This window comes from Mustela lutreola, chromosome 8, assembly GCF_030435805.1.
Source record: "Mustela lutreola isolate mMusLut2 chromosome 8, mMusLut2.pri, whole genome shotgun sequence".
Classification (NCBI taxonomy): domain Eukaryota; kingdom Metazoa; phylum Chordata; class Mammalia; order Carnivora; family Mustelidae; genus Mustela; species Mustela lutreola.
In genome coordinates, this window is record NC_081297.1 from 58,777,271 (window position 1) to 58,799,463 (window position 22,193).

General features: G+C 37.2%; 2 protein-coding genes and 1 pseudogene across 2 annotated transcripts; 1 reads left to right on the forward strand and 2 right to left on the reverse strand.

The window, feature by feature from the left end:
- The first annotated feature begins 9,795 nt into the window (after nt 1-9,795).
- On the forward strand, nt 9,796-10,460 carry LOC131839732 (large ribosomal subunit protein uL1-like; annotated as a pseudogene).
- A 2,978-nt stretch (nt 10,461-13,438) lies between these two features.
- On the reverse strand, nt 13,439-14,377 carry LOC131837849 (olfactory receptor 6C3-like). The gene has a single exon (XM_059183515.1). It carries the CDS (start codon nt 14,375-14,377, stop codon nt 13,439-13,441), a length of 939 nt encoding a protein of 312 aa, XP_059039498.1.
- A 5,650-nt stretch (nt 14,378-20,027) lies between these two features.
- On the reverse strand, nt 20,028-20,972 carry LOC131839733 (olfactory receptor 6C1-like). Its single transcript, XM_059187478.1, has one exon. The coding sequence runs from the start codon at nt 20,970-20,972 to the stop codon at nt 20,028-20,030; it is 945 nt and encodes a 314-aa protein (XP_059043461.1).
- Between the last annotated feature and the right edge of the window lie 1,221 nt (nt 20,973-22,193).

Here is a 22,193-nt window from a genome sequence, read left to right on the forward strand (position 1 = left end):
TCAAAGAACCAGCTCCTAGTTTCTTTGATTTGCTCTATTGTTTTTTTGGTTTCTATTTCATTGATTTCTTCTCTGATCTTTATGATTTCTCTTCTCCTGCTGGGCTTAGGGTTTCTTTCTTGCTCTTTCTCCAGCTCCTTTAGGTGTAGGGTTAGGTTGTGTACCTGAGACCTTTCTTGTTTCTTGAGAAAGGCTTGTACCGCTATATATTTTCCTCTCAGGACTGCCTTTGTTGTGTCCCACAGATTTTGAACCGTTGTATTTTCATTATCATTTGTTTCCATGATTTTTTTCAATTCTTCTTTAATTTCCCGGTTGATCCATTCATTCTTTAGAAGGATGCTGTTTAGTCTCCATGTATTTGGGTTCTTTCCAAACTTCCTTTTGTGATTGAGTTCTAGCTTTAGAGCATTGTGGTCTGAAAATATGCAGGGAATGATCACAATTTTTGATACCGTTTGAGTCCTGATTTAGGACCGAGGATGTGATCTATTCTGGAGAATGTTCCATGTGCACTAGAGAAGAAAGTGTATTCTGTTGCTTTGGGATGAAATGTTCTGAATATATCTGTGATGTCCATCTGGTCCAGTGTGTCATTTAAGACCTTTATTTCCTTGTTTATCTTTTGCTTGGATGATCTGTCCATTTCTGTGAGGGGATTGTTAAAGTCCCCTACTATTATATTATTATTGTTGATGTGTTTCTTTGATTTTGTTATTAATTGGTTTATATAGTTGGCTGCTCCCACGTTGGGGGCATAGATATTTAAAATTGTTAGATCTTCTTGTTGGACAGACCCTTTGAGTATGATATAGTGTCCTTCCTCATCTCTTATTATAGTCTTTGGCTTAAAATGTAATTGATCTGATATAAGGATTGCCACTCCTGCTTTCTTCTGATGTCCATTAGCATGGTAAATTCTTTTCCACCCCCTCACTTTAAATCTGGAGGTGTCTTCGGGCTTAAAATGAGTTTCTTGGAGGCAACATATAGATGGGTTTTGTTTTTTTATCCATTCTGATACCCTGTGTCTTTTGACAGGGGCATTTAGCCCATTAACATCAGGGTAACTATTGAGAGCTATGAATTTAGGGCCATTGTATTGCCTGTAAGGTGACTGTTACTATATATGGTCTCTGTTCCTTTCTGATCTACCACTTGTAGGTTCTCTCTTTGCTTAGAAGACCCCTTTCAATATTTCCTGTAGAGCTCGTTTGGCATTTGCAAATTCTTTCAGTTTTTGTTTGTCCTGGAAGCTTTTAATCTCTCCTATTTTCAATGGTAGCCTAGCTGGATGTAGTATTCTTGGCTGCATGTTTTTCTCGTTTAGTGCTCTGAAAATATCATGCCAGCTCTTTCTGACCTGCCAGGTCTCTGTGGATAAGTCAGCTGCCAATCTAATATTTTTACCATTGTATGTTACAGACTTCTTTTCCCGGGCTGTTTTCAGGATTTTCTCTTTGTCACTGAGACTTGTAAATTTTACTATTAGGTGACGAGGTGTGGGCCTATTCTTATTGATTTTTAGGGGCATTCTCTGAACCTCCTGAATTTTGATGCTCATTCCCTTTGCCATATTGGGGAAATTCTCACCAATAATTCTCTCCAGTATACCTTCTGCTCCCCTCTCTCTTTCTTCTTCTCTGGAATCCCAATTATTCTAATGTTGTTTCGTCTTATGATGTCACTTATCTCTCGAATTCTCCCCTCGTGGTCCAGTAGCTGTTTGTCCCTCTTTTGCTCAGCTTCTTTATTCTCTGTCATTTGGTCTTCTATATCACTAATTCTTTCTTCTGCCTCATTTATCCTAGCAGTGAGAGCCTCCATTTTTGATTGCACCTCATTAATAGCGTTTTTGATTTCAACTTGGTTAGATTTTAGTTCTTTTATTTCTCCAGAAAGGGCTTTTATATCTCCCGAGAGGGTTTCTCTAATATCTTCCATGCCTTTTTCGAGCCTGGCTAGAACCTTGAGAATTGTCATTCTGAACTCTAGATCTGACATATTACCAATGTCTGTATTGATTAGGTCCCTAGCCTTCGGTACTGCCTCTTGTTCTTTTTTTTGTGTTGAATTTTTCCGTCTTGTCATTTTGTCCAGATAAGGGTATATGAAGGAGTAAGTAAAATACTAAAAGGGTGGCAACAATCCCAGGAAAATATGCTTGAACCAAATTAGAAGAGATCCCAAATTGTGAGGCGGGAGAAAGGGGATAAAAAGAGGTTCATAAAGGATGAAAAAAAAAAAAAAAGAAAAAAGAAAAGAAAGGAATTAAAAAAAAATAAAACAAATACAGAAAAATATAAAAAAGAAAAAATATATATATTAGATAAACTAGTTAAAAAACGTTAAAAAAGAAACAGGTAATAGTTAAAAAAAAATTTACCAGAAGGCGAGAAAAAAAAAACAAAAAATGAAAAAGAAAAAACTTAAATTAACTGCAAGACCAAAAATAATCACAGGGAAAAAGCCATGAGTTCCATGCTTTGCTTTTTCCTCTTCTGGAATTCTGATGCTCTCCTTGGTATTGAAACCGCTCTCCTTGGTAGGTGAACTTGGTCTCGGCTGGATTTCTTGTTGATCTTCTGGGGGAGGGGCTTGGTGTAGTGATTCTCAAGTGTCTTTGCTCCAGGCGGAATTGCACCGCCCTTACCAGGGGCCGGGTTGAGTAATCCGCTCAGGTTTGCTTTCAGGAGCTTTTGTTCCCTGAGCGCTTTCCATAGAGTTCTGGAGGACGGGAATACAAATGGTGGCCTCCTGGTCTCCGCCTGGAGGAGCCAAGAGCCCAGGGCCCCACTCCTCAGTGCGCCCTCAGAGAAGAGCGCCCAGTTACTCCCGTCTGCCTGATCTCTGGCCACGCTCCGATTCACGGAGCCTGCGACCGTTTCAAGGTAACACCAAGCTGCGAGCTCACTGTCAGCTCTGTCTCTGTAGCCGGCTTTCCCGTTCCAATACCTGCAAGCTCTGCGACACTCAGACACCCCCGATCCTTCTGTGACCCTGCGGGACCTGAGGCCACGCTGATCCCGCGTGGGCTTCGCCCCGGTTTAGCCTCTGGAGCGAAGTCCCTCAGTGGAACAAACTTTTAAAAGTCCTGATTTTGTGCTCCGTTGCTCTGTCGCTTGCCCGGAGCCGGCCCCTCCCCCCGGGGTCTATCTTCCCGTAGCTTTGGATTCACTTCTCCGCAGGTCCTACCTTTCAGAAAGTGGTTGTTTTACTGTTTCCAGAATTGCTGTTCTTCTTCTCTTTGATCTGCCGATGGATTTTCAGGTGTTTGCAATCTTTAGATAAGCTATCTAGCTGCTCTCCTGCTAGCTGAAGTAGTCTCAGCCTGCTACTTCTCTGCCATCTTGACTCCTCCCCCAGGGTAACTTTTGAGAGATATGAATTTAGTGCTATTGTATCGCCTGTCAGGTGACTGTTACTGTATATTGCCTCTGTTCCTTTCTGATCTACCACTTGTAGGCTCTCTGTTTGTCTAGAGGATCCCTTTCAATATTTCCTATAGAGCTGGTTTGGTGTTTGCAAATTCTTTCAGTTTTTGTTTGTCCTGGAAGCTTTTAATCTCTCCTTCTATTTTCAATGATAGCCTAGCTGGATAGTATTCTTGGCTGCATGTTTTTCTCGTTTAGTGCTCTGAAAATATCATGCCAGCTATTTCTGGCCTGCCAGGTCTCTGTGGATAAGTCAGCTGCCAATCTCATATTTTTACCATTGTATGTTACAGACTTCTTTTCCCGGGCTGTTTTCAGGATTTTCTCTTTGTCACTAAGAATTGTAAATTTTACTATTAAGTGACGGGGTGTGGGCCTATTCTTATTGATTTTGAGGGGGGTTCTCTGAACCTCCTGAATTTTGATGCTCATTCCCTTTGCCATATTGGGGAAATTCTCCCCAATAATTCTCTCCAGTATATCTTCTGCTCCCCTCTCTCTTTCTTCTTCTCTGGAATCCCAATTATTCTAATGTTGTTTCGTCTTATGGTGTCACTTATCTCTCGAATTCTCCCCTCGTGGTCCAGGAGCTCTTTGTCCCTCTTTTGCTCAGCTTCTTTATTCTCTGTCATTTGGTCTTCTATATCGCTAATTCTTTCTTCTGCCTCATTTATCCTAGCAGTGAGAGCTCCATTTTTGATTGCACCTCATTAATAGCGTTTTTGATTTCAACTTGGTTAGATTTTAGTTCTTTTATTTCTCCAGAAAGGGCTTTTATATCTCCCGAGAGGGTTTCTCTAATATCTTCCATGCCTTTTTCAAGCCCGGCTAGAACCTTGAGAATTGTCATTCTGAACTCTAGATCTGACATATTACCAATGTCTGTATTGATTAGGTCCCTAGCCTTCGGTACTGCCTCTTGTTCTGTTTTTTGTGGTGAATTTTTCTGCCTTGTCATTTTGTCCAGATAAGAGTATATGAAGGAGCAAGCAAAATACTAAAAGGGTGGCAACAACCCCAGGAAAATATGCTTTAATCAAATCAGAAGAGATCTCAAATCATGAGGGGGGGGGAAAGGGGATAAAAAGAGGTTCAAAAAGAAAGAAAGAAAGTAAAAAGAATTAAAAAAAAGAAAACGAATAAAGAAAAGTATAAAAAAGAAAAAAATATATAGTTAAGAAACATAGGGTAAAAGTTAAAAAAAATTTAGAAGAAGAAGAGAAAAAAATGAAAAAGAAAAAAAATTAAATTAACTGCAAGACTAAAAAATCACAGGGAGAAAGCCATGAGTTTCGTGCTTTGCTTTCTCCTCCTCTGGACTTCTGCTCTCCTTGATATTGAAACCACACCTCTTGGTAGGTGAACTTGGTCTTGGCTGGATTTCTTGTTGATCTTCTGAGGGAGAGGCCTGTTGTAGTGATTCTCAAGTGTCTTTGCCCGAGGCGGAATTGCACCGCCCTTACCAGGGGCCTAATCCACTCGGCTTTGCTTTCAGGAGCTTGTTCCCTGAGCGCTTTCCGTAGAGTTCCCAAGGACGGAATACAAATGGTGGCCTCCTGTTTTCTGGCCCGGAGGAGCCGAGAGCCCAGGGCCCTACTCCTTGGTGCCCCCTCAGGGAACAGCGTCCAGTAACTCCTGTCTGCCTGACCTCCGGCCACCCTCCGAGCTCACCAAGGCTGCGACCGGTTCAAGGTAATCCCAAGCTGTGATCTTACTGTTGGCTCTGTCTCTGTAGCTGGCTTTCCCGTTCCAATACCTGCAAGCTCTGCGACACTCAGATACCCCCAATCGTTCTGTAACCCTGCGGGACCTGAGGCCACGCTGACCCCGCGTGGGCTTTGCCCCGGTTTCGTCTCTGGAGTGATGTCCCTCAGCAGAACAGACTTTTATTTTTTTAACTTATTTATTTATTTATTTATTTGTTTGTTTTTTAAAGATTTTATTTATTTATTTGACAGAGAGAGATCCCAGCAGGCAGAGAGGCAGGCAGAGAGAGGGGAAGGGAAGGTAGCAGGCCCCTGCTGAGCAGAGAGCCCGATATGGGACTCGATCCCAGGACCCTGAGATCATGACGTGAGCCGAAGGCAGCGGCTTAACCCACTGAGCCAATCAGGCGCCCCGGAACAGACTTTTAAAAGTCTGATTTTGTACTCCATTGCTCCACGCCTTGCCGGGAGCTGGCCCTTCCCCCCAGGGTCTATCTTCCCGTCGCTTTGGATTCACTTCTCCGCAGGTCCTACCTTTCAGAATGTGGTTGTTTTTCTGTTTCTAGAATTGCTGTTCTTCTTCTCTTCGATTTGCTGATGGATTTGCAGGTGTTTGCAATCTTTAGATAAGCTATCTAGCTGCTCTCCTGCTAGCTGAAGTAGTCTCAGCCTGCTACTTCTCTGCCATCTTGACTCCTCCAAACCCAGAATTTCTGATAGAGGCACTTATTTCAATGAATTTGGCATAATATAAAATTCTGTTTCTTCTCTCCTGGATATGTGCCATGAGAATCCATCCAAACATAAGTTCCCATATTTAATTTTGATAAATTTTCAAAATCAGGGAAAAATTTTCAATGTAATTATGCCTTCTCCTGAGTTTGTGCTTGCCTACTACTTACTGGTAAGGCTAAATTCTGATACATATTATAGGCCATAAAATAGGCATGGTGACTGTACACATAAGGAAAAATTTAAAGCTAATTCCTTCATGTGTGGTAACTACAGAGGTTCTATAGTTTCACGAGGCAGAGGAAGATAAATATAGTTCCTTCTGTTGGCAAGGGAGTCTAGGTGGTGCTTTCACTTTCAGGTACTCTGAGTCATCTGAATCCACAGAGATACCTTCATTCCATTGATCAGTCCCCATTCTTTCCCAATCAGTGTCTTAGCATTCACATAAGACATGTGAAGAAGTTGTGAATTAAATAAGCTTTATAACTAAGGAACTTGTAGGATAAGGATTTAATACTGGCTATATCATCTCTTCAGTTATGACATAATTGAAACCTTAAAGTTACATTTTCTTTTTTTGAACTGTCTTATGTATTTGGAAGCAGCTAGCTCCTAAATAAGTGTTGTTTTCATTGTTCAGTTTTATTCAACCTTGCTTTTAGTAGGCTTTTAATTCTAGATGAACTCTCCCTTATAAATGTGTCAATGTAGACTATCAGTGTTTATGTGTCTAATGGAATCATTGCTGATATCAGACAAAACCAGGTTAATAAATTGGCTCCAGATTCTTACTGGTTTAAGAGTCTGTTCCTGGGATAGGTTCTCTATATATCAACTACAGCTGCAGAGAGCAGTATTTAAGGAAGTTAATTAAAAATAAATCTATTTAGTATCAAGTAATTGTTGGTTTAAGGAATTATTAAGAGAGCTGAAGGCAGATTTTTTTTTAAGATTTTATTTATTTATTTGACAGACAGAGATCACAAGTAGGCAGAGAGGCAGGCAGAGAGAGAGAGAGGGAAGCAGGCTCCCTGCTGAGTAGAGAGCCTGATGCGGGACTCAATCCCAGGAGCCTGAGATCATGACCTGAGCTGAAGGCAGCGGCTTAACCCATTGAGCCACCCAGGTGCCCTGAAGGCAGATTTTTAAAAAGATTTTTTTTTTTTAATTCTTTGAGAGAAAGAGAGCAGGGAAAGCAGCAGGCAGAGGGGGAAGTAGGACCCCACTGAGCAAGAAGCCTGATGCGGGACACGATCCTAGGGCACTGGGACAATGACCTGAGCCAAAAGCAGGCACTTAACTGACTGAGCCATCCAGGCATCCCTGAAGGCAGATTTTAAGATGAGTCTCGTGGAATAACCTCAAAGCTGCTTCACAAAATTAAGTCCCCATGATAACTCTTCCTCAGGAATCTAGTGCTATTGCTATAAAATTTAGGGTCATTTGAATCTGCTATGATCTACACCAGCAATGTAGATGCTTAACTATAACAATTTTTTTAAAAGATTTTATTTATTTATTTGAGAGAGAGAGAGCATGAGAGGGGAGAAGGTCAGAGGGAGAAGCAGACTCCCAATGGAGCTGGGAGCCCGATGTGGGACTTGATCCTGGGACTCCAGGATCATGACCTGAGCTGAAGGCAGTCGCTTAACCAACTGAGTCACCCAGGCGCCCCTATAACAATGTTTAAAGTTTGTATCTTTTATGAAGTTATCTGAATTGCAGAACTGAAATGATGTTTAGAATCCTAGCTTCAAAGACAACTGAAAATGTAGCCTTTGCAGTCCTTGCATATAGATAAACATATGTGATGGAATTTAGAAGATACAAAATGTATACATTCATAATAAAACACTAGTAGAGTAATGAAATGTAAAAGAGTCATCTAAATTACTCATCAATAAATGAAGTAAACATTATTGTCATCCTCAATTTACAGACGAAGGAATACCACATAAGGTACTCTACAAGGACAGTTGTCTTACAGACACTGTTGTGATGCATAAAGGCAAATTATTTTTTAGTAAATTGCATGTTGCTGGCTTTATGACATTTAATTAAAACTAACAGTACTTAAAATAATAGTAATAGTTTTAATTTATTAAGCACTGGGAGGTACCAGGCACATGTTAGCCATTTAGACATGTTAGCCATGTCTAAATAAATATTTAATTTATTTAGATATGTTAGCCATGTCTAAATAAATATTTAAACTACCCTCTGAGGTAATTCCCATTATTCTCTTTAATTTTTATATCAATAAGTAACTCACTGAGAGTTTCACTAATTTTTCCAAGATTGCACAAATGGAGACTTAGTGGAGTGAATGATGGAGTATATGAGCTGCTCCTGAGACCTGAAGGAATCCATGTCAAGAAAGACATTGATGTGCTAAGTGAATAATATTGTTGAGTACCATTGTGATTTTCACTATTGTCTTTATGAAAACATATCAAGTTAAGAAAACATTAAAATTGTAATACTCATGGAAGTCTAACCATAGAGTTCCATCTGGTACCATGATTAAAAGATATAGTTTTGCCCTGTATGTGTCCCCAGTGGAGATCCTGGGAGGTAGACCTAAAAAGAAAAGAGAGTTTCTGCCTATTGAGTAATGAGTTTAAGAGGAGCTGCTGTTTAACAACTGTATTGTTGAAGGGGTATAGTGATTTCTGTCCATGGTTTTGAAAAACAAGGCATCCTAGAAAACCGAGTCATAAAAAATTATTCAAACAGGATATCAGAGCAGAGCAATGATAATTTTAAGGCAGGAGGTATTAATAGTTTATATAGGAATAGGCTTTTTGAGACCTCCATCCTTTTGTTGATTAACAAATATTTTAAATGCCATCATTTTAAATGATGGCACTATGGTAAGCCCTTTGGTAGGCAATAATGAACAAAGTATCCCTTTTTCTACAAAATGTTCATAGTCTGTGAAGATCTAGCATCGAGAAAGATGACATTCCAGTATATAGTGAAAATTTCTAATCATACTGATAAACATACTGTATCATGGGGCTCATGTAATCCTATTTGACTATGAATTACAGCAATACAAAGCCAAGTTTATAGATGGAGCAAAGAGGGCAATACGAATTTGAGGACTTTAGCGCTGGAGATCTACCATCAGACAGAGTGGTACAGGGCATGATGAACACCAAAGAGATCTGATTATTTAAGTATACAAAGACTTACTGTGACTCAAATCATACTGATGGAGAACGACAAAATATTATCTATCAGTGAGAGAATCAGTTGTTAGTCCCATAATCTATGATTATGGCTGCAGTTGAAGGGGTGCTCAATCCAAAAATGTCTCAATCCAAAAATGACAGAAACTCTTTCCAACGAGAAATGGTAGTATCATACAGGCATATGTTATATTTGAGATTACCAGTGGAAGAGTTTGGGATCTAAGCTTCTTTAGTGAAAGCAATATTCTGCATGTAAGCTTAGGGATTTAAGTTTAATTCCAAAAGAGTAGTTGTCTTCTGAATTTTTAATTTTCTAAGATATGTTATTTTGAAAAGAAATCCCCATAAGCCAAACCTGGCATTTTAGATGAGCTTATTTAGTAGTCCTGTGAAAGAAAGTGCTTTTGTGGAAGAAATAGCATCCTATTCTGAAAATCTAAGATTTCTTTGTGTATGTTCATGTTGCAAAATTTCTTACCTCCCCTAGAAATTGGCACAATTGCTTCTTTGGGGGACACAGTTGTGATCTGAATCATTTTTCAGGTACATATTGGTGATATATACATTATTTGTTTCCTATGAATATCTGCCTTTTACTTTAAAAGGAGGAAAAAAGTATACCCACTTAAAGGGGTATATCTTGTGGGGGGTAGGTAAAATGTTAAAAAGAGTTTAAAACATATAATGTTGCTCTTTCATCTGGTTATTGTGTCATGAGGCACCATGAGCAGCAAAGTATCTAAGCGACACCCTGTACTGCTTGTGTGGGAAGTCCTGAATGGGAATCAGTGCCAGTGTCAGAAGTTTCTGGAGATGGTGGAGCTGCAGATCAGCTTGAAGGCCTACAACCCACAGAAGGACAAATGCTTCTCAGGCACATTAAGGCTCAAGTCCACTCCCTGCCCCAAGTTTTGGGGGAACAGCAGCACTGTGATGAGTCCAAGATTGTGGATATTCCCCACATGGACACTAAGACACTGAAGAAACTCAACAAGAAAAAAGAGTTAGTCAAGAATATGACCAAGAAGTGTGATGCCTTTTTGGCTTCAGAATCTCTGATCAAGCAGATTCCACAAGTTTTGGGTCCAGGCCTGAATAAAGTTGGCAATTTCCCTTTCATGCTGACCCACAATGAGAACATGGGGATCAAAGTGGATAAAATGAAGTCCACAGTCCAATTCCAGATGAAGTTGCTATGTCTGTCAGTGGCTGTTGGCCACATGAAGATGACAGATGATGAGTTTGTATGCAACATCCACTTAGCTGTCAACTTGCAGGTGTTGTTGCTCAAGAAGGATTGGCAGGAGGTCTGCGCTTTATGCAACAAAAGATCATGGGCAAGTCCCAGCACCTGTACTAAGGCATACCTCAAAAAACCCTTGTACTAACATTAGAAAAAAAAAAAGAAAGAAATATATACTATCCATATGAGGATCACTAGTATTGGTTTTATAACATAACTTTTTTCTGTGCATAATAAATTGAATCAATAAAATCAGCTTTTCATAGAAAGCATAAAAGAGAAGTAATGACTACTTGCTGTTTTCTGTTTCTCATTCTCATTCACTTCACTCACTTTGACAGCTGCAATTTGCAATCATTATTATTTTTGTCCAGGATATCCATTTAATTATATTTCTTACCTTTACTTGGAATTCTTACTGCATTGTTGGAAATGTTGTGAGAAGTCCTATATTTTATATTCATATGGCCCCGGGTATATGTTTTTATAAAAGATTAATTCCATACTGAAAAGTCTCCCTTTTTATCTGTTGCTCAAAATCTTATAAGGTGGAAATGATCTGTTCTATTAATCCAAATGGCTAGTGCATGCCTGCAATGTAGTTGCTTTGAAAGTCTTTTCAGAAATAACATCTGAATGATTTTCAATATAAGAATTAGGAAGAAATTAAAAGAGACCCTTAATCTCAGGAAACAAACTGAAGATTGCTGGGGAGTGGGGAGGGAGGCATAGGGTGGCTGGGTGATGGACATTGGAGAGGGTATGTGCTATGGTGAGTCCTGTGAATTGTGTTAGACTGATGATTCACAGAACTGTACCCCTGAAGCAAATAATGCATTATATGTTTAAAAAAATGCAACAGCAAAGGCAAAGGAAGACACAGAATTTGGAGAGCTAAAAAAACTTTTCATCCTTTGCTGCTATAAAGCATTAAGAAGTACAATAGGTAAGAAAAAAAAAGGAGGAAGAAATTATATTTGTGAGTTTCCTAATCTGCTTATAGTAAGCTGTTAATATCCACATAATAGGTATTAAATATAGTTAAATATTTAAATTAAATAAATATTTACCTAGTTTGTGCATGGACTTAATTTATCAAATATATCTCAGTGTTTCCTAATGTACATTGATAAATGCCTGAAAAAGTCTTAGAAATCTTGACTATGGTCATTGATATAAATTCTTTCAAAATAGATCTGAGATAGTAATAGATAGAGTGTGGTACCGGGTTAACTGAGTATAAGATGAATAAATGAGCCACAATGCCATTTGAGGGTAAAGGGAGGCTTGCTGGAGAGTCTTGGAGAGTATCATATCCTATTCTCAAAAACTTTTCTTACTGGGTGACCTGGGTGGCTCCATTGCTAAGTGTCTGCTTTCCACTCAGGTCATGATCCCAGGGTCCTGAGATGGAGCCCTGCATTGAGCCCTGCATCGGATTCCTTGCTTGGCGGGAAGCTGGCTTCTCCTTCTCCCACTCCCCCTTGTGTTCCCTCTCTCACTGTGTCTCTCTCTGTCAAATAAATAAATAAACATTTTTAAAAAACCCGTATTACTGAGGGAAGAACATGACTTTTTTTTTAAACATATGTGATTATGACCAAGAAATAAAGGTGAAAACTGAGATAACAGTCAAAGCAGACAAGGTTTGTCTTACGCATGTGACTTTGGGTTAAAAAGAATCAACCCTTAGCAATTATAGTGAAACTGACACTAATTGTGCTAAGGCAGGAAAACTGACATTTTCTTTGACAATGATAACATTACCTGACCAATAGGCTTCTCATGCTTAAGTTACTGCATTGATCAAATTAAATTTTAATTTCATGTAGTTTCTCTCCCCCACTAGAATCTGAGATAAGTTAGAGCAAGAATCCTCTTTCTCATCACTGAATCCCCAAAGCTTGCCATAAGTAAGAAAAGCCTGAATGAGTTCATTAAACATTACAAAGTCCTTTAATGTAACAATCCTAATATTGAACATTAGCTTTTATTCATAATTTATTGCAAGTGAAAGTCAGGGTGAAGATGAAAGTAACCCAACTAGTCTGGGTTTTGAGATGAAAGGAAAGTGACTGAAATGCCAGTTCTGAAAGCTGCAATCTGTGTACATTGAACTTTCTACCTCAATTTCATCATGTTCATTCACCTATAAATTGGAAGCAATAATGTTCGCTTTCTAAGAAGTTTTGTAAAATAAATACTGCATGTGATTTGCTTAATACAGAGTAGAGCTTGTAGAATATTATCAGTAGATGTTATTTCTCTTCCGTACTTCCAAAACCCTAAAGTCAGCTCTAGATGCCACAAATAAAGCTCGATTCTCCAGAAAGGTGAACTTCCAGTGGTTTATCATAGTTTCATCCATTTTATACGTTTGGTTTATTTTTACATTGTCTGTTCTTCACCTATTTTTTAATTTTTGGAGACATTTGATCTGCCTAAGGAAAAATACTTCTAAGAGAGATTAGTAATGAATAACACCCCATAAAGTCGTTGGCAGGATTAAATGAGTCAATACAAAGAAAACAATAGCTCTAGAAGGTAGGAATTGCTGAAAATTTTTATGTTATCTTCCACCCCCTTCTACCTCCTTTCTCTTCCTCCTCATTAGCATCTTAATTATGATAAACAGTGTAAATATTTTTTAGTACGTGTGAGTCTCTAATCTTTTAATATCTTAAAGTAGATATTTATATTTTATTCCCAGTCCTCTGGTGATTGTGTTTACTTGATTTCATGGAAATGACAAAGAGAATCAAAGTTTTCTAATAACACTATCTATTACTGGGTAAGAATGAAAAGTTCAGAAATCCACATCAATCCTGACACTCTTTCCATCAAACTAAATGCCCAGTGTCTCTTCAAAGATAAACTATTATCATTCAGAATCATAATTATTAACCCAGATGTTCTACTGCATTGAAAAAAAACACTTGAATTTACAGAAAATTCTGAAACAATATTCAGTTCATCAAATGTTTGAGTTCAATGATTAGGAACTTTAATATGGGAGTGGAAAAAAGGGGAAAATACATAACTCTAGTAAAGGAAAAGGAATTTCGAGAAAGTGTGAATAATAGTATTTACAAGAACGTCATCCTTTTAATGCTCCTTACACTTTCATTTACTGGAGAAAATCATAACCTTTTGGATAGTATCCTTAAAGGCTTGCTTTACTTGCTGGTTCCTGAGGGTATATATAAATGGATTCATCATAGGAGCAACAGAAGTATTCAGAATAGCCACTCCTTTGGTCAATGATGCCTTTTCTTTTGCAGAAGGGTTGGCATACATGAATATGCAGCTTCCATAAGAGATGGAAATGACAATCATGTGTGAGGAACATGTAGAAAATGCCTTTTTTCTCTGACTGGCAGAGGGTAGTTTCAGAATTGTTCTAATGATGAACATGTAGGACAAAATTATTAGTGCCAAAGTGAAAAGCAGAATCACTATGGCGGAGTAAAAACCGATCACTTCTAAGAGCCATGTGTCTGAGCAAGATAATTGCAAGAGGGGAAAATAATCACAAGCAAAGTGATCAATGACATTGGAACCACAGTAATCTAACTGGAGAAAGAGAAGAACTGGTGGGAAGATATTTAAGAATCCTGTCAGCCAAGCACAAAAGACAAGTAAAATGCAGACTCTTTTGTTCATGATGGTTGTATAATGCAAGGGTTTACAGATGGCAACATAGCGGTCATAGGACATGGCAGTTAGAAGGTAAAACTCAGTTATTCCCATGAAGATGAAGAAAAACAACTGAGCTGTACAATTATTGTATGAGATCGTCTTGTCTCTGGTGATAATTGTGCCCAGAAATCTAGGAATACAGACAGTTGTAAAGGATATTTCTAATACAGAGAAGTTCCTGAGGAAGAAATACATGGGGGTCTGCAGATGGGAGTCAGTCAAGGTGAGAGTGATGATGGTCAAATTACCAGTGACGCTTAATATATATGTGATAATTAAGAAGAGAAAAATCATAATCTGAAGCTCTGGGTCATCTGATAGCCCTAGAAGAATGAATTCTGTGGGTACTGTGCGGTTTTTCATTGCTGATCCTTTCTTCCCCCCTTTAGAGCGGAAACTGTATGTTCCCCTATAGAACATAAAAATTTAAAACAAGATTGAGGTTAGAGTACAGAATCTTAAAAATATCCACAGTGATGAATAATCTATGAAACCCAAAAAGAAATGTTTTCCTTCAGCAACTCTCCAATTTCTACTGGACCTCACATTCAAGTAATACATATTATTTGAATTTAAATACTGATTTCTTTTTGTTGAAAATGCGCTGTCAGGGGCCATGGGTAAAAAAAAAAAAAAAATCTTGTGATAACATTTAAGCAGATGCTATTTATTCTAATGTTTTTTTTAAAATATTAAGATTCTAATTATTCTTGAAAATATTTAGCTCCTTTTTAAAAAATCATGAAGATATTCTGATTGATATTTTTCTTTTCCTCAACATTATAAAAACTAGTCTGCATTATGGCTCATCTAAAGACAGGGTTTCAAATCTCACAGGGGTGATTTAGGCCTGCCTCCACAATGAAAACTACATAGTTTAGGAAGCTTTCACAAGGTTGCAAAATTCGTCATCTAATTTGTGAGTAATAATCTCACTGTACAATGTGCATGTTTATGCATGGGAATGTTTTGTTGACATTCTTTCATGAATTACTTTAAGAGTTTGGTTGATGCTATCACACTCTTATATATATTTTTTTGCCTTGTTGATAAATAGGCTAGAAGTACAATAAGGTAACATTCTATTACTAAATTAAATAGTTGCCTAGAAGTAGTTGAATTCACTCAATGCATAATCATTTTCTTTTCTTTTCCTTTTTTTTTTTTAAATAATACTTCTATGGAATATGAACAAGTAGATGGTCAAAATAATACCAACTGGGAAGCAGATATTTTTTCCCATAGGGAATTTTAATAATAATCTTGTGTATGTAACAGAATACATTTTCAAATTAGTAAAAACTGAACAATCCAAGATTAATTTCTGTGTTCCTGCTTTAGGATTTTATTAACAGTCTCTTGGTAGTAAGCAGTTATTTAATATTTAATATTGAAATGGTTGTAAATCCACAAACATATATGCAAACACGATTTTAAAACATTTATGTAAAATGAAGATTCCATATCTTATATTGAAGAATAAAAAATTTACTTACTTCCTGATTCTTCTTGATGATCTTGTCTCAAATTTTATCATCTGATTTGCTTAAATATTTACACAATTTCAGAGCTGGTAAATTGAGTTAGCAAAATATTTAGTTTCTATTGTGCTCTCAAAATAAGTGTGTTGATTTAACTTTTTTATGGTTCTTAGGGATTATAATTCTCTTCAACTCATGATATCCTTCATTCCTGATACTTTAAAATGCTGACAACATTTTATTATAATTCAACTCATTCTTGCTTTTCATCTGTCAAACTCCACATACAAATTCAATTACACCTAGGTTGACTACTACTTTTCCACTTGCCTCTTTTCATATACTACAAAACAGTTATTTATCCAATCATTTTTCTTTCTACTCATGCAAACATTTAAAATAAATATCTTGTAATTCTATGATTATACATCTGTGAAACCTAAGTAATATTTTCCTCAAGTTCATGGACTGCTATATTTTCCTGCAAACACTGTTTTGAGAAACAGAACATATGGAATATTCTTCTCTATGTCTGACATACAAATGGAACTGGACTTATTTTATCTGTGTCTTTTTGTTGACCCGGGGGAATTCATTAAGTAAATAGAGTGCCAAGGAGAAGAATCATTAGACAGAGGTGAATCAGTTTTATAAATATTGATTAAAAAGTACAAAAAGTAAAATGATTCAGGAAAATAGACAAATGTACAAGTGGCGAGATGCTAAGTATGGGAAAGCTTGATTTAGAATTTCACACTTCCATTGCTTCTCGGCCTTTTGGCTAAGATCAAGTGTAGAATTTCACTCTTCTGTGACTGCATAAGGAATGCACATTTTTCTTCCACAAACTGGACTTGTCTTCAGTAGAATTAGTGTGCTGATATCTTCTGAATTTTGGCAACCTAGAGAAGAATTCTTTATCAGGATGAAACGGTGGAAAACACTGCTGTGGATTTCTATTTTGACTGATTGTCATCTGAAATGGACAACCTCTTAAAGACTGACAAGAAGGTTTATAACTATACTGACCCTTTGAATTTAGGAAAGCCATTCCCAAGCCCCTCCCTAATGTGGCTTTTATTGCCTTTTGACGACTTTCTTCACTGTGTTATTTACTTCCATTAAACAGTTATTTATATTTGTGCATATGACATCTTCTCATATTGAGAATACTTATGAATCAATAAAATAAATATATGGAAATCTGGCATTGGATATTTTGAACTTGTGTAATCCACAATTCCTTCAATGAGAGATGTCGTTTTTATTCCTAGAAGGGTAATATATTATAGACATATAGGGGCGCATTGGTGGCTCAGTGGCTTGGGCCTCTACCTTCAGCTCAGGTCATGATCTCAGGGTTCTGGAATCAAGCCCCATATCAGGCTGTCTGCTCAGCAGGGAGCCTGCTTTCCCCTCTCTCTCTGCTTGCCTCTCTGCCTACTTGTGATCTCTCTCTCTGTGTCAAATAAAAAAATAAAATAAATACATATGAATGCCATATGTACACATATGTGTAATATAATTTTATATTTAATGAGTTATCTTTATTTTCTTTGCAGTTATAGATGTGGACATAAAACATGTGTGCATTTGATACCAGTAGTGCAGATTAACACTATTTGTGTGGCGGCAGGGTGTGGATTATTTACAGGATTGAAAGATGAGAGTATTTGAAAGACAAAAGAAAGAAGTGGGAAAGGATGAACAAATCACTGGCTCACACATAGGACAATACGTAGATGCTGAGATGTGTAGAATTTATAACTGCTACACATTAAAATAGGCATTGAAAATATTTATTCAAGATATTTCAGTGGAGATGGTGAAACTACTTCTCTACTTATGAATATTCTATTCCTTTGCTTTTAGTTTTGTATCCAAATAGCAATTCTTTTTGTATTTTATTCAGAGCTTTTATTGATTACCAGGCACTGACCATAAAATTATCTCATTTTTTCAAACAAGCAGACAATACAAAACCGTCTGAGGTCAGTGCTATTATTATTCAGGTAAAGAAAGAGTCTGAGGCAGAAAGAAGTTAAAGTGTCTGATATCCACCATTTGTGTGTTTGGAGCAACACAATCTTTAGTGACTCACAGGGAAAGGGAATGAATTTCTATCTCACAAAGCACTGTACTTCATGAAATATCCTATTAGACATGTTTCTTCTCCATGTTTTTTTCTCAAGCTCCTAGATACTGGATTGTCTCTCTCTTTCCTCCTTAATCACCCTCTCATTCTCTAACTTTCTACTCTTACTGCTTTACTCCTGGTTTCTAATAGCTGTCTAGCTTTTCTCTAGGCCTCAGAATAATTTACTTTTAATGAAGACTGATTACATCTGTTACCCTCCTATCCACAAGCTAGTAGGCATCTGCTTTTTAATAATGTGTCAATTACTACCATGTATTCTGAGGTTGATGAGTGACTATGTTTTAGGTCAATGAAACATCGTTCAAGCTACCAGGTTTCACTCTCCTCAAAGAATGGAGGATGGATTTTAATTACAAGTAATGGTTTGCTGTAACATGTTCTAAATCAAAAGACAAAATTTGTTAAATCAAATGGTTAAAGGATCCAACTCTTTTAAGACTTTCTCTAAAACCTGTACTGGCATCATATTACTGAATATTTCCAGTATGTATTACTAATCATTTTCAGTGATATATTATCATGCTCTTGTGGAGGTAAGCCACTCCACAAGATGTTGGTTGGCCTCCTACTTACTGACTACCATCATTTAATTGAGCTACTATTCTATAAATTGAATTTTTAATCTCAGAAGTGTAATGATTGACAGATGATGTTGGATCTGATAAGTTACTTGGTGTAACCCATATAGTTAAGAGAATCTTTTTGTGTGTGAAATAAATAAGGGTTTTCATCATAGGAGTTCCTACCATTAGAAAGTTCCAATGCAAACTTTAACAAGAATTGTTCTCAATAACTTCATGAAAAGTCAATACACATCAAATAAATTGATCTTTGCATAGTTGCCAAAAGGTCTAATGTAAAATAAAAGAGGAAAATGAACACCAAATGCATTAGAAAATATTGAATTATTTCTTTGTCATAAAAAAGTCTAGTTATGATAAAATGCACATTTTATTTGATCACTGTTTTAAAGCTAGCTCACTGTTACGTACATTATTACATATGTTTATGTTGGGTAAAATATTTAGTCAGAGCACTAGGGCGTTGGAACCATTCTAAATTATTCAAATGTTTTTATGTACTCAGTGTTTATTGAAAACCCATTACATGGCAGATGCAGGTTCTAAGGGAGTAGTATTAGTGACTTCTGGTAAAAGTCTAACAACTGCTTTTCAGGGGGTGGAGGTAAGGGGCTGATCTGTAGAACTGATCCTGTTCCAAGATGTGAAGTCTCTCACATGGCAGGTGTCAAGCTATTTCTGTGGGCTTTCTGAATGCAGAATTGAGAAGACAGCACAACTGGCTTTTGGGAAGCATCTAGTCAGGCCCTGCACCCTTCTGTGTGGACCACAACATTTTGCTGCAGGGGATACAGAGATCTCTGCTCTCCTGGGCTGAGGGATGTGAGAGAAAACAGACAATAAGGAATGAGCATGACTGATTCCTAAATTATAGTGTCTTTTATAAATTAGTAACTATTTTGTAAAGGAAAACTGAAAAACCTTGGAAGTAGGGGCTTACTATAATTTTATGTAGAGAAATTGGGGGGAGGCCTTATTGGGGTGACATGCAGATATCTGGGAGAGGAGTGTGTCTGGTTTAAGAACCATCTAGTGTAAATGCACTAAGGCCTTAGGAGGAAATATCATGTGATTTGCTAAGAAAGATTTGTTTTTTCCTTTCTAATATTAGTAAATGTATTGGTGCTTATCCTGTTAGTCTCCTGGTTAGACCATCCAGTATAGTACTGAATAAACACAATGATAGTGAGTTCGTAACTGATTTTTGTTAAAATGATTTTTCTATGAACAAAGTATATCATGAAACAAATAAGATTTTGCATCTTTTGCACTTAAATGAATTGTATGAATAAACTGTTATATCAAAATAGCCAGAAAAAGTAAGAGAATGTTATAACTCTAAGCCATGACTATATTTATGGTCTTTGTATAGTAAATTAAAAGTGTCAAACATGACTTAATATTTTCTGAATTTCTAGAAGGTGTGTTTCCTGATGGAATCATATAACAGTTTCTCTCTTATGCTCTTGTTCTTTTTATGTATCTTAATTTTTAAGAGTTGTTGTGGAAAATTGGAATTTAAAAATATTTAGAAGAAGAAAATGAGGTCATTTTTATAGTTATGGAGTGGAAAGACTAACTCAAAGGAAGGGAAATGCATGAGAAAGTGATTGGTTTTTAAATGGAAATAATATATATTCAAATATCCTCTGTATACCGTTGGCAACAGAAATACAAACAATGAAGTAAAACTGTAGTGAGACTATGTTGATATTCATAGACATTTGAGGGACCTTGTTTTTTGTTTACTTGTTCTTTATTATGCCTCTAATTGATGACAACACTTTTATCCTTTATTTTGAATTGTTTGAGAAGAATACAATCTTCCTTGCCCTGTCCATGAAGGCTCGCTTGACTTGCTGGTTCCTTAGGCTGTAAATAAAGGGGTTCAACATGGGGGCTACTGAGGTGTTTAGCACAGCAACACCCTTGCTCAGAGACACTCTGTCTTTTGCTGCTGGATTAATGTACATGAATATGCAGCTGCCATAGGAGATGGAGATGACAATCATGTGGGATGAGCAGGTAGAAAAGGCCTTTGTCCTCTGACTAGCGGAAGGAATCCTCAAAATTGTTCTAATGATATATATGTAGGACAGAATTATTAATGCCAAAGTGAACAGTAGAGTAAACACAGCACAGGCAAAGCCCACTATCTCTAGGAATTTTGTGTCTGAACAAGAAAGGTGTAGTAAGGGGAAATAATCACAGGTAAAATGGTCTATAACGTTGGACTTACAGTAATCAAGCTGTATGAACTGCATGAGTAATGGGAATATGATTAAGAATGAAGCCAACCAAGAGGCAAAGACAAGGAGTTTGCAGACTCTGGGATTCATGATGGTCATGTAATGCAGAGGCTTGCAGATGGCAATGTAACGGTCATAGGACATGGCAGCCAGAAGGCAAAATTCAGTGACTCCCAAGAGGATGAAAAAAAAGAACTGAGCCATGCAGTCATTAAAGGAAATGGTTTTATCTCTTGTAATCAAGCTGCCCAGGAACTTGGGTATGCTGACAGTTGTGAATGAAACCTCTAGCAAGGAGAAATTTCTGAGGAAGAAATACATGGGAGTCTGGAGGTGGGAATCCAGCAGGGTAAGGGTGATAATGGTCAGGTTCCCAGTGATGCTGAGCATGTAGGTGATGAGCAGAAAGACAAAGATCACCCCCTGAAGCTGTGGATCATCTGACAATCCCAGGAGGATGAACTCTGTTATTTCTGTGTGGTTTTTCATTTATTTCCTCTCTTGTATAATCTAGAGGGAAAAATAAAACCAAGCAGATTGTAGAAAAGAGGATTATCCACGGATAGTTCAGGAGTTTATCTTTGGAAATAAATATATTATGCCATACCAATTTGATGTAGTAGATCTTTAAGACATCTTAATAAATAGGTGACATGTATAAGTAAGTTTTGATCATATGTTGCTCTCTATGTTTTACATAGAATGTTTCTCCATAAAATCCTTATTTCACAGATTGGAAACTGAATCTAAAAAGATTTTTAAAAATCTTACCCAGGGGCGCCTGGGTGGCTCAGTGAGTTAAAGGCTCTGCCTTCCGCTCAGGTCATGATCCCAGGGCCCTGGGATGGAGCCCCGCATCGGGCTCTCTGCTCTGCAGGGAGCCAGCTTCCCCATCTCTCTCTCTGCTGCCTCTCTGCCTGCTTGTGATCTCTGTCTGTCAAATAAATAAAATCTTAAAAAAAAAAAAAAAAAAGTCTTATCCAAACCATGTATTCCAAATGAGAAGAACAGGGGTTTTAGTTAGGTTTTTTTTTTTTTCCTTTTTTTTGCATGTTTGATAACTGGAATAGAAATGCTGCCTGTTGATATAAATGTACTTCTTTCATGGGTCCCCTTCTTAATGGGAAACTACTTGTCTTTTTTCCAAAAACAATAAAAGTGTCTCCTTTCCTCATTTCTGTCCCTCAGTTTCCTGTACTATTACTTACTGTACTAGTGTAACATAGAAAAGATGACATGTCAGGAAAAAAGTCACTAAAATGGAGGTATCTCTAAATTTGAAATTCATTGAAGTTAAATCTTTAACAATGTAACAGATTTCTGTGTTTTCACTCTGACTCACATTCTCCTTTCAACTGCTTACTCCTGATCTTAAGCTGTAGGCAATGAATTCATTGACATACTGTCCTCAGATATTATAGAGTACAGAATATGAAAAGACAGAGAAATTTAGTAGATTGGATCTACATATTTCATTGGCTAAAGAAGCAAAATTGGATGAGCATTTAAAATAAACTCTGTCTTCTCCAGAATAGTTTTTCTTTCAAAGTTTTTTCCATCTAAATGTTGTTAGTGTATTCTCCCTATGTATGTATTCTACTTTCCATCCCATATTATATTTTTATATTTTTCCTTTTATTTACATCAGTATTCATTTATAGAAGCTTTGTTTTATCAACCCTGGAGTAATCAATGAATCATACATGAAAT

Bases quoted from the DNA above. Each gene is read 5' to 3' on its own strand.
- LOC131839733 (XM_059187478.1), bottom strand. From the start codon at position 20,972: ATGAAAAACCACACAGAAATAACAGAGTTCATCCTCCTGGGATTGTCA.
- LOC131837849 (XM_059183515.1), bottom strand. From the start codon at position 14,377: ATGAAAAACCGCACAGTACCCACAGAATTCATTCTTCTAGGGCTATCA.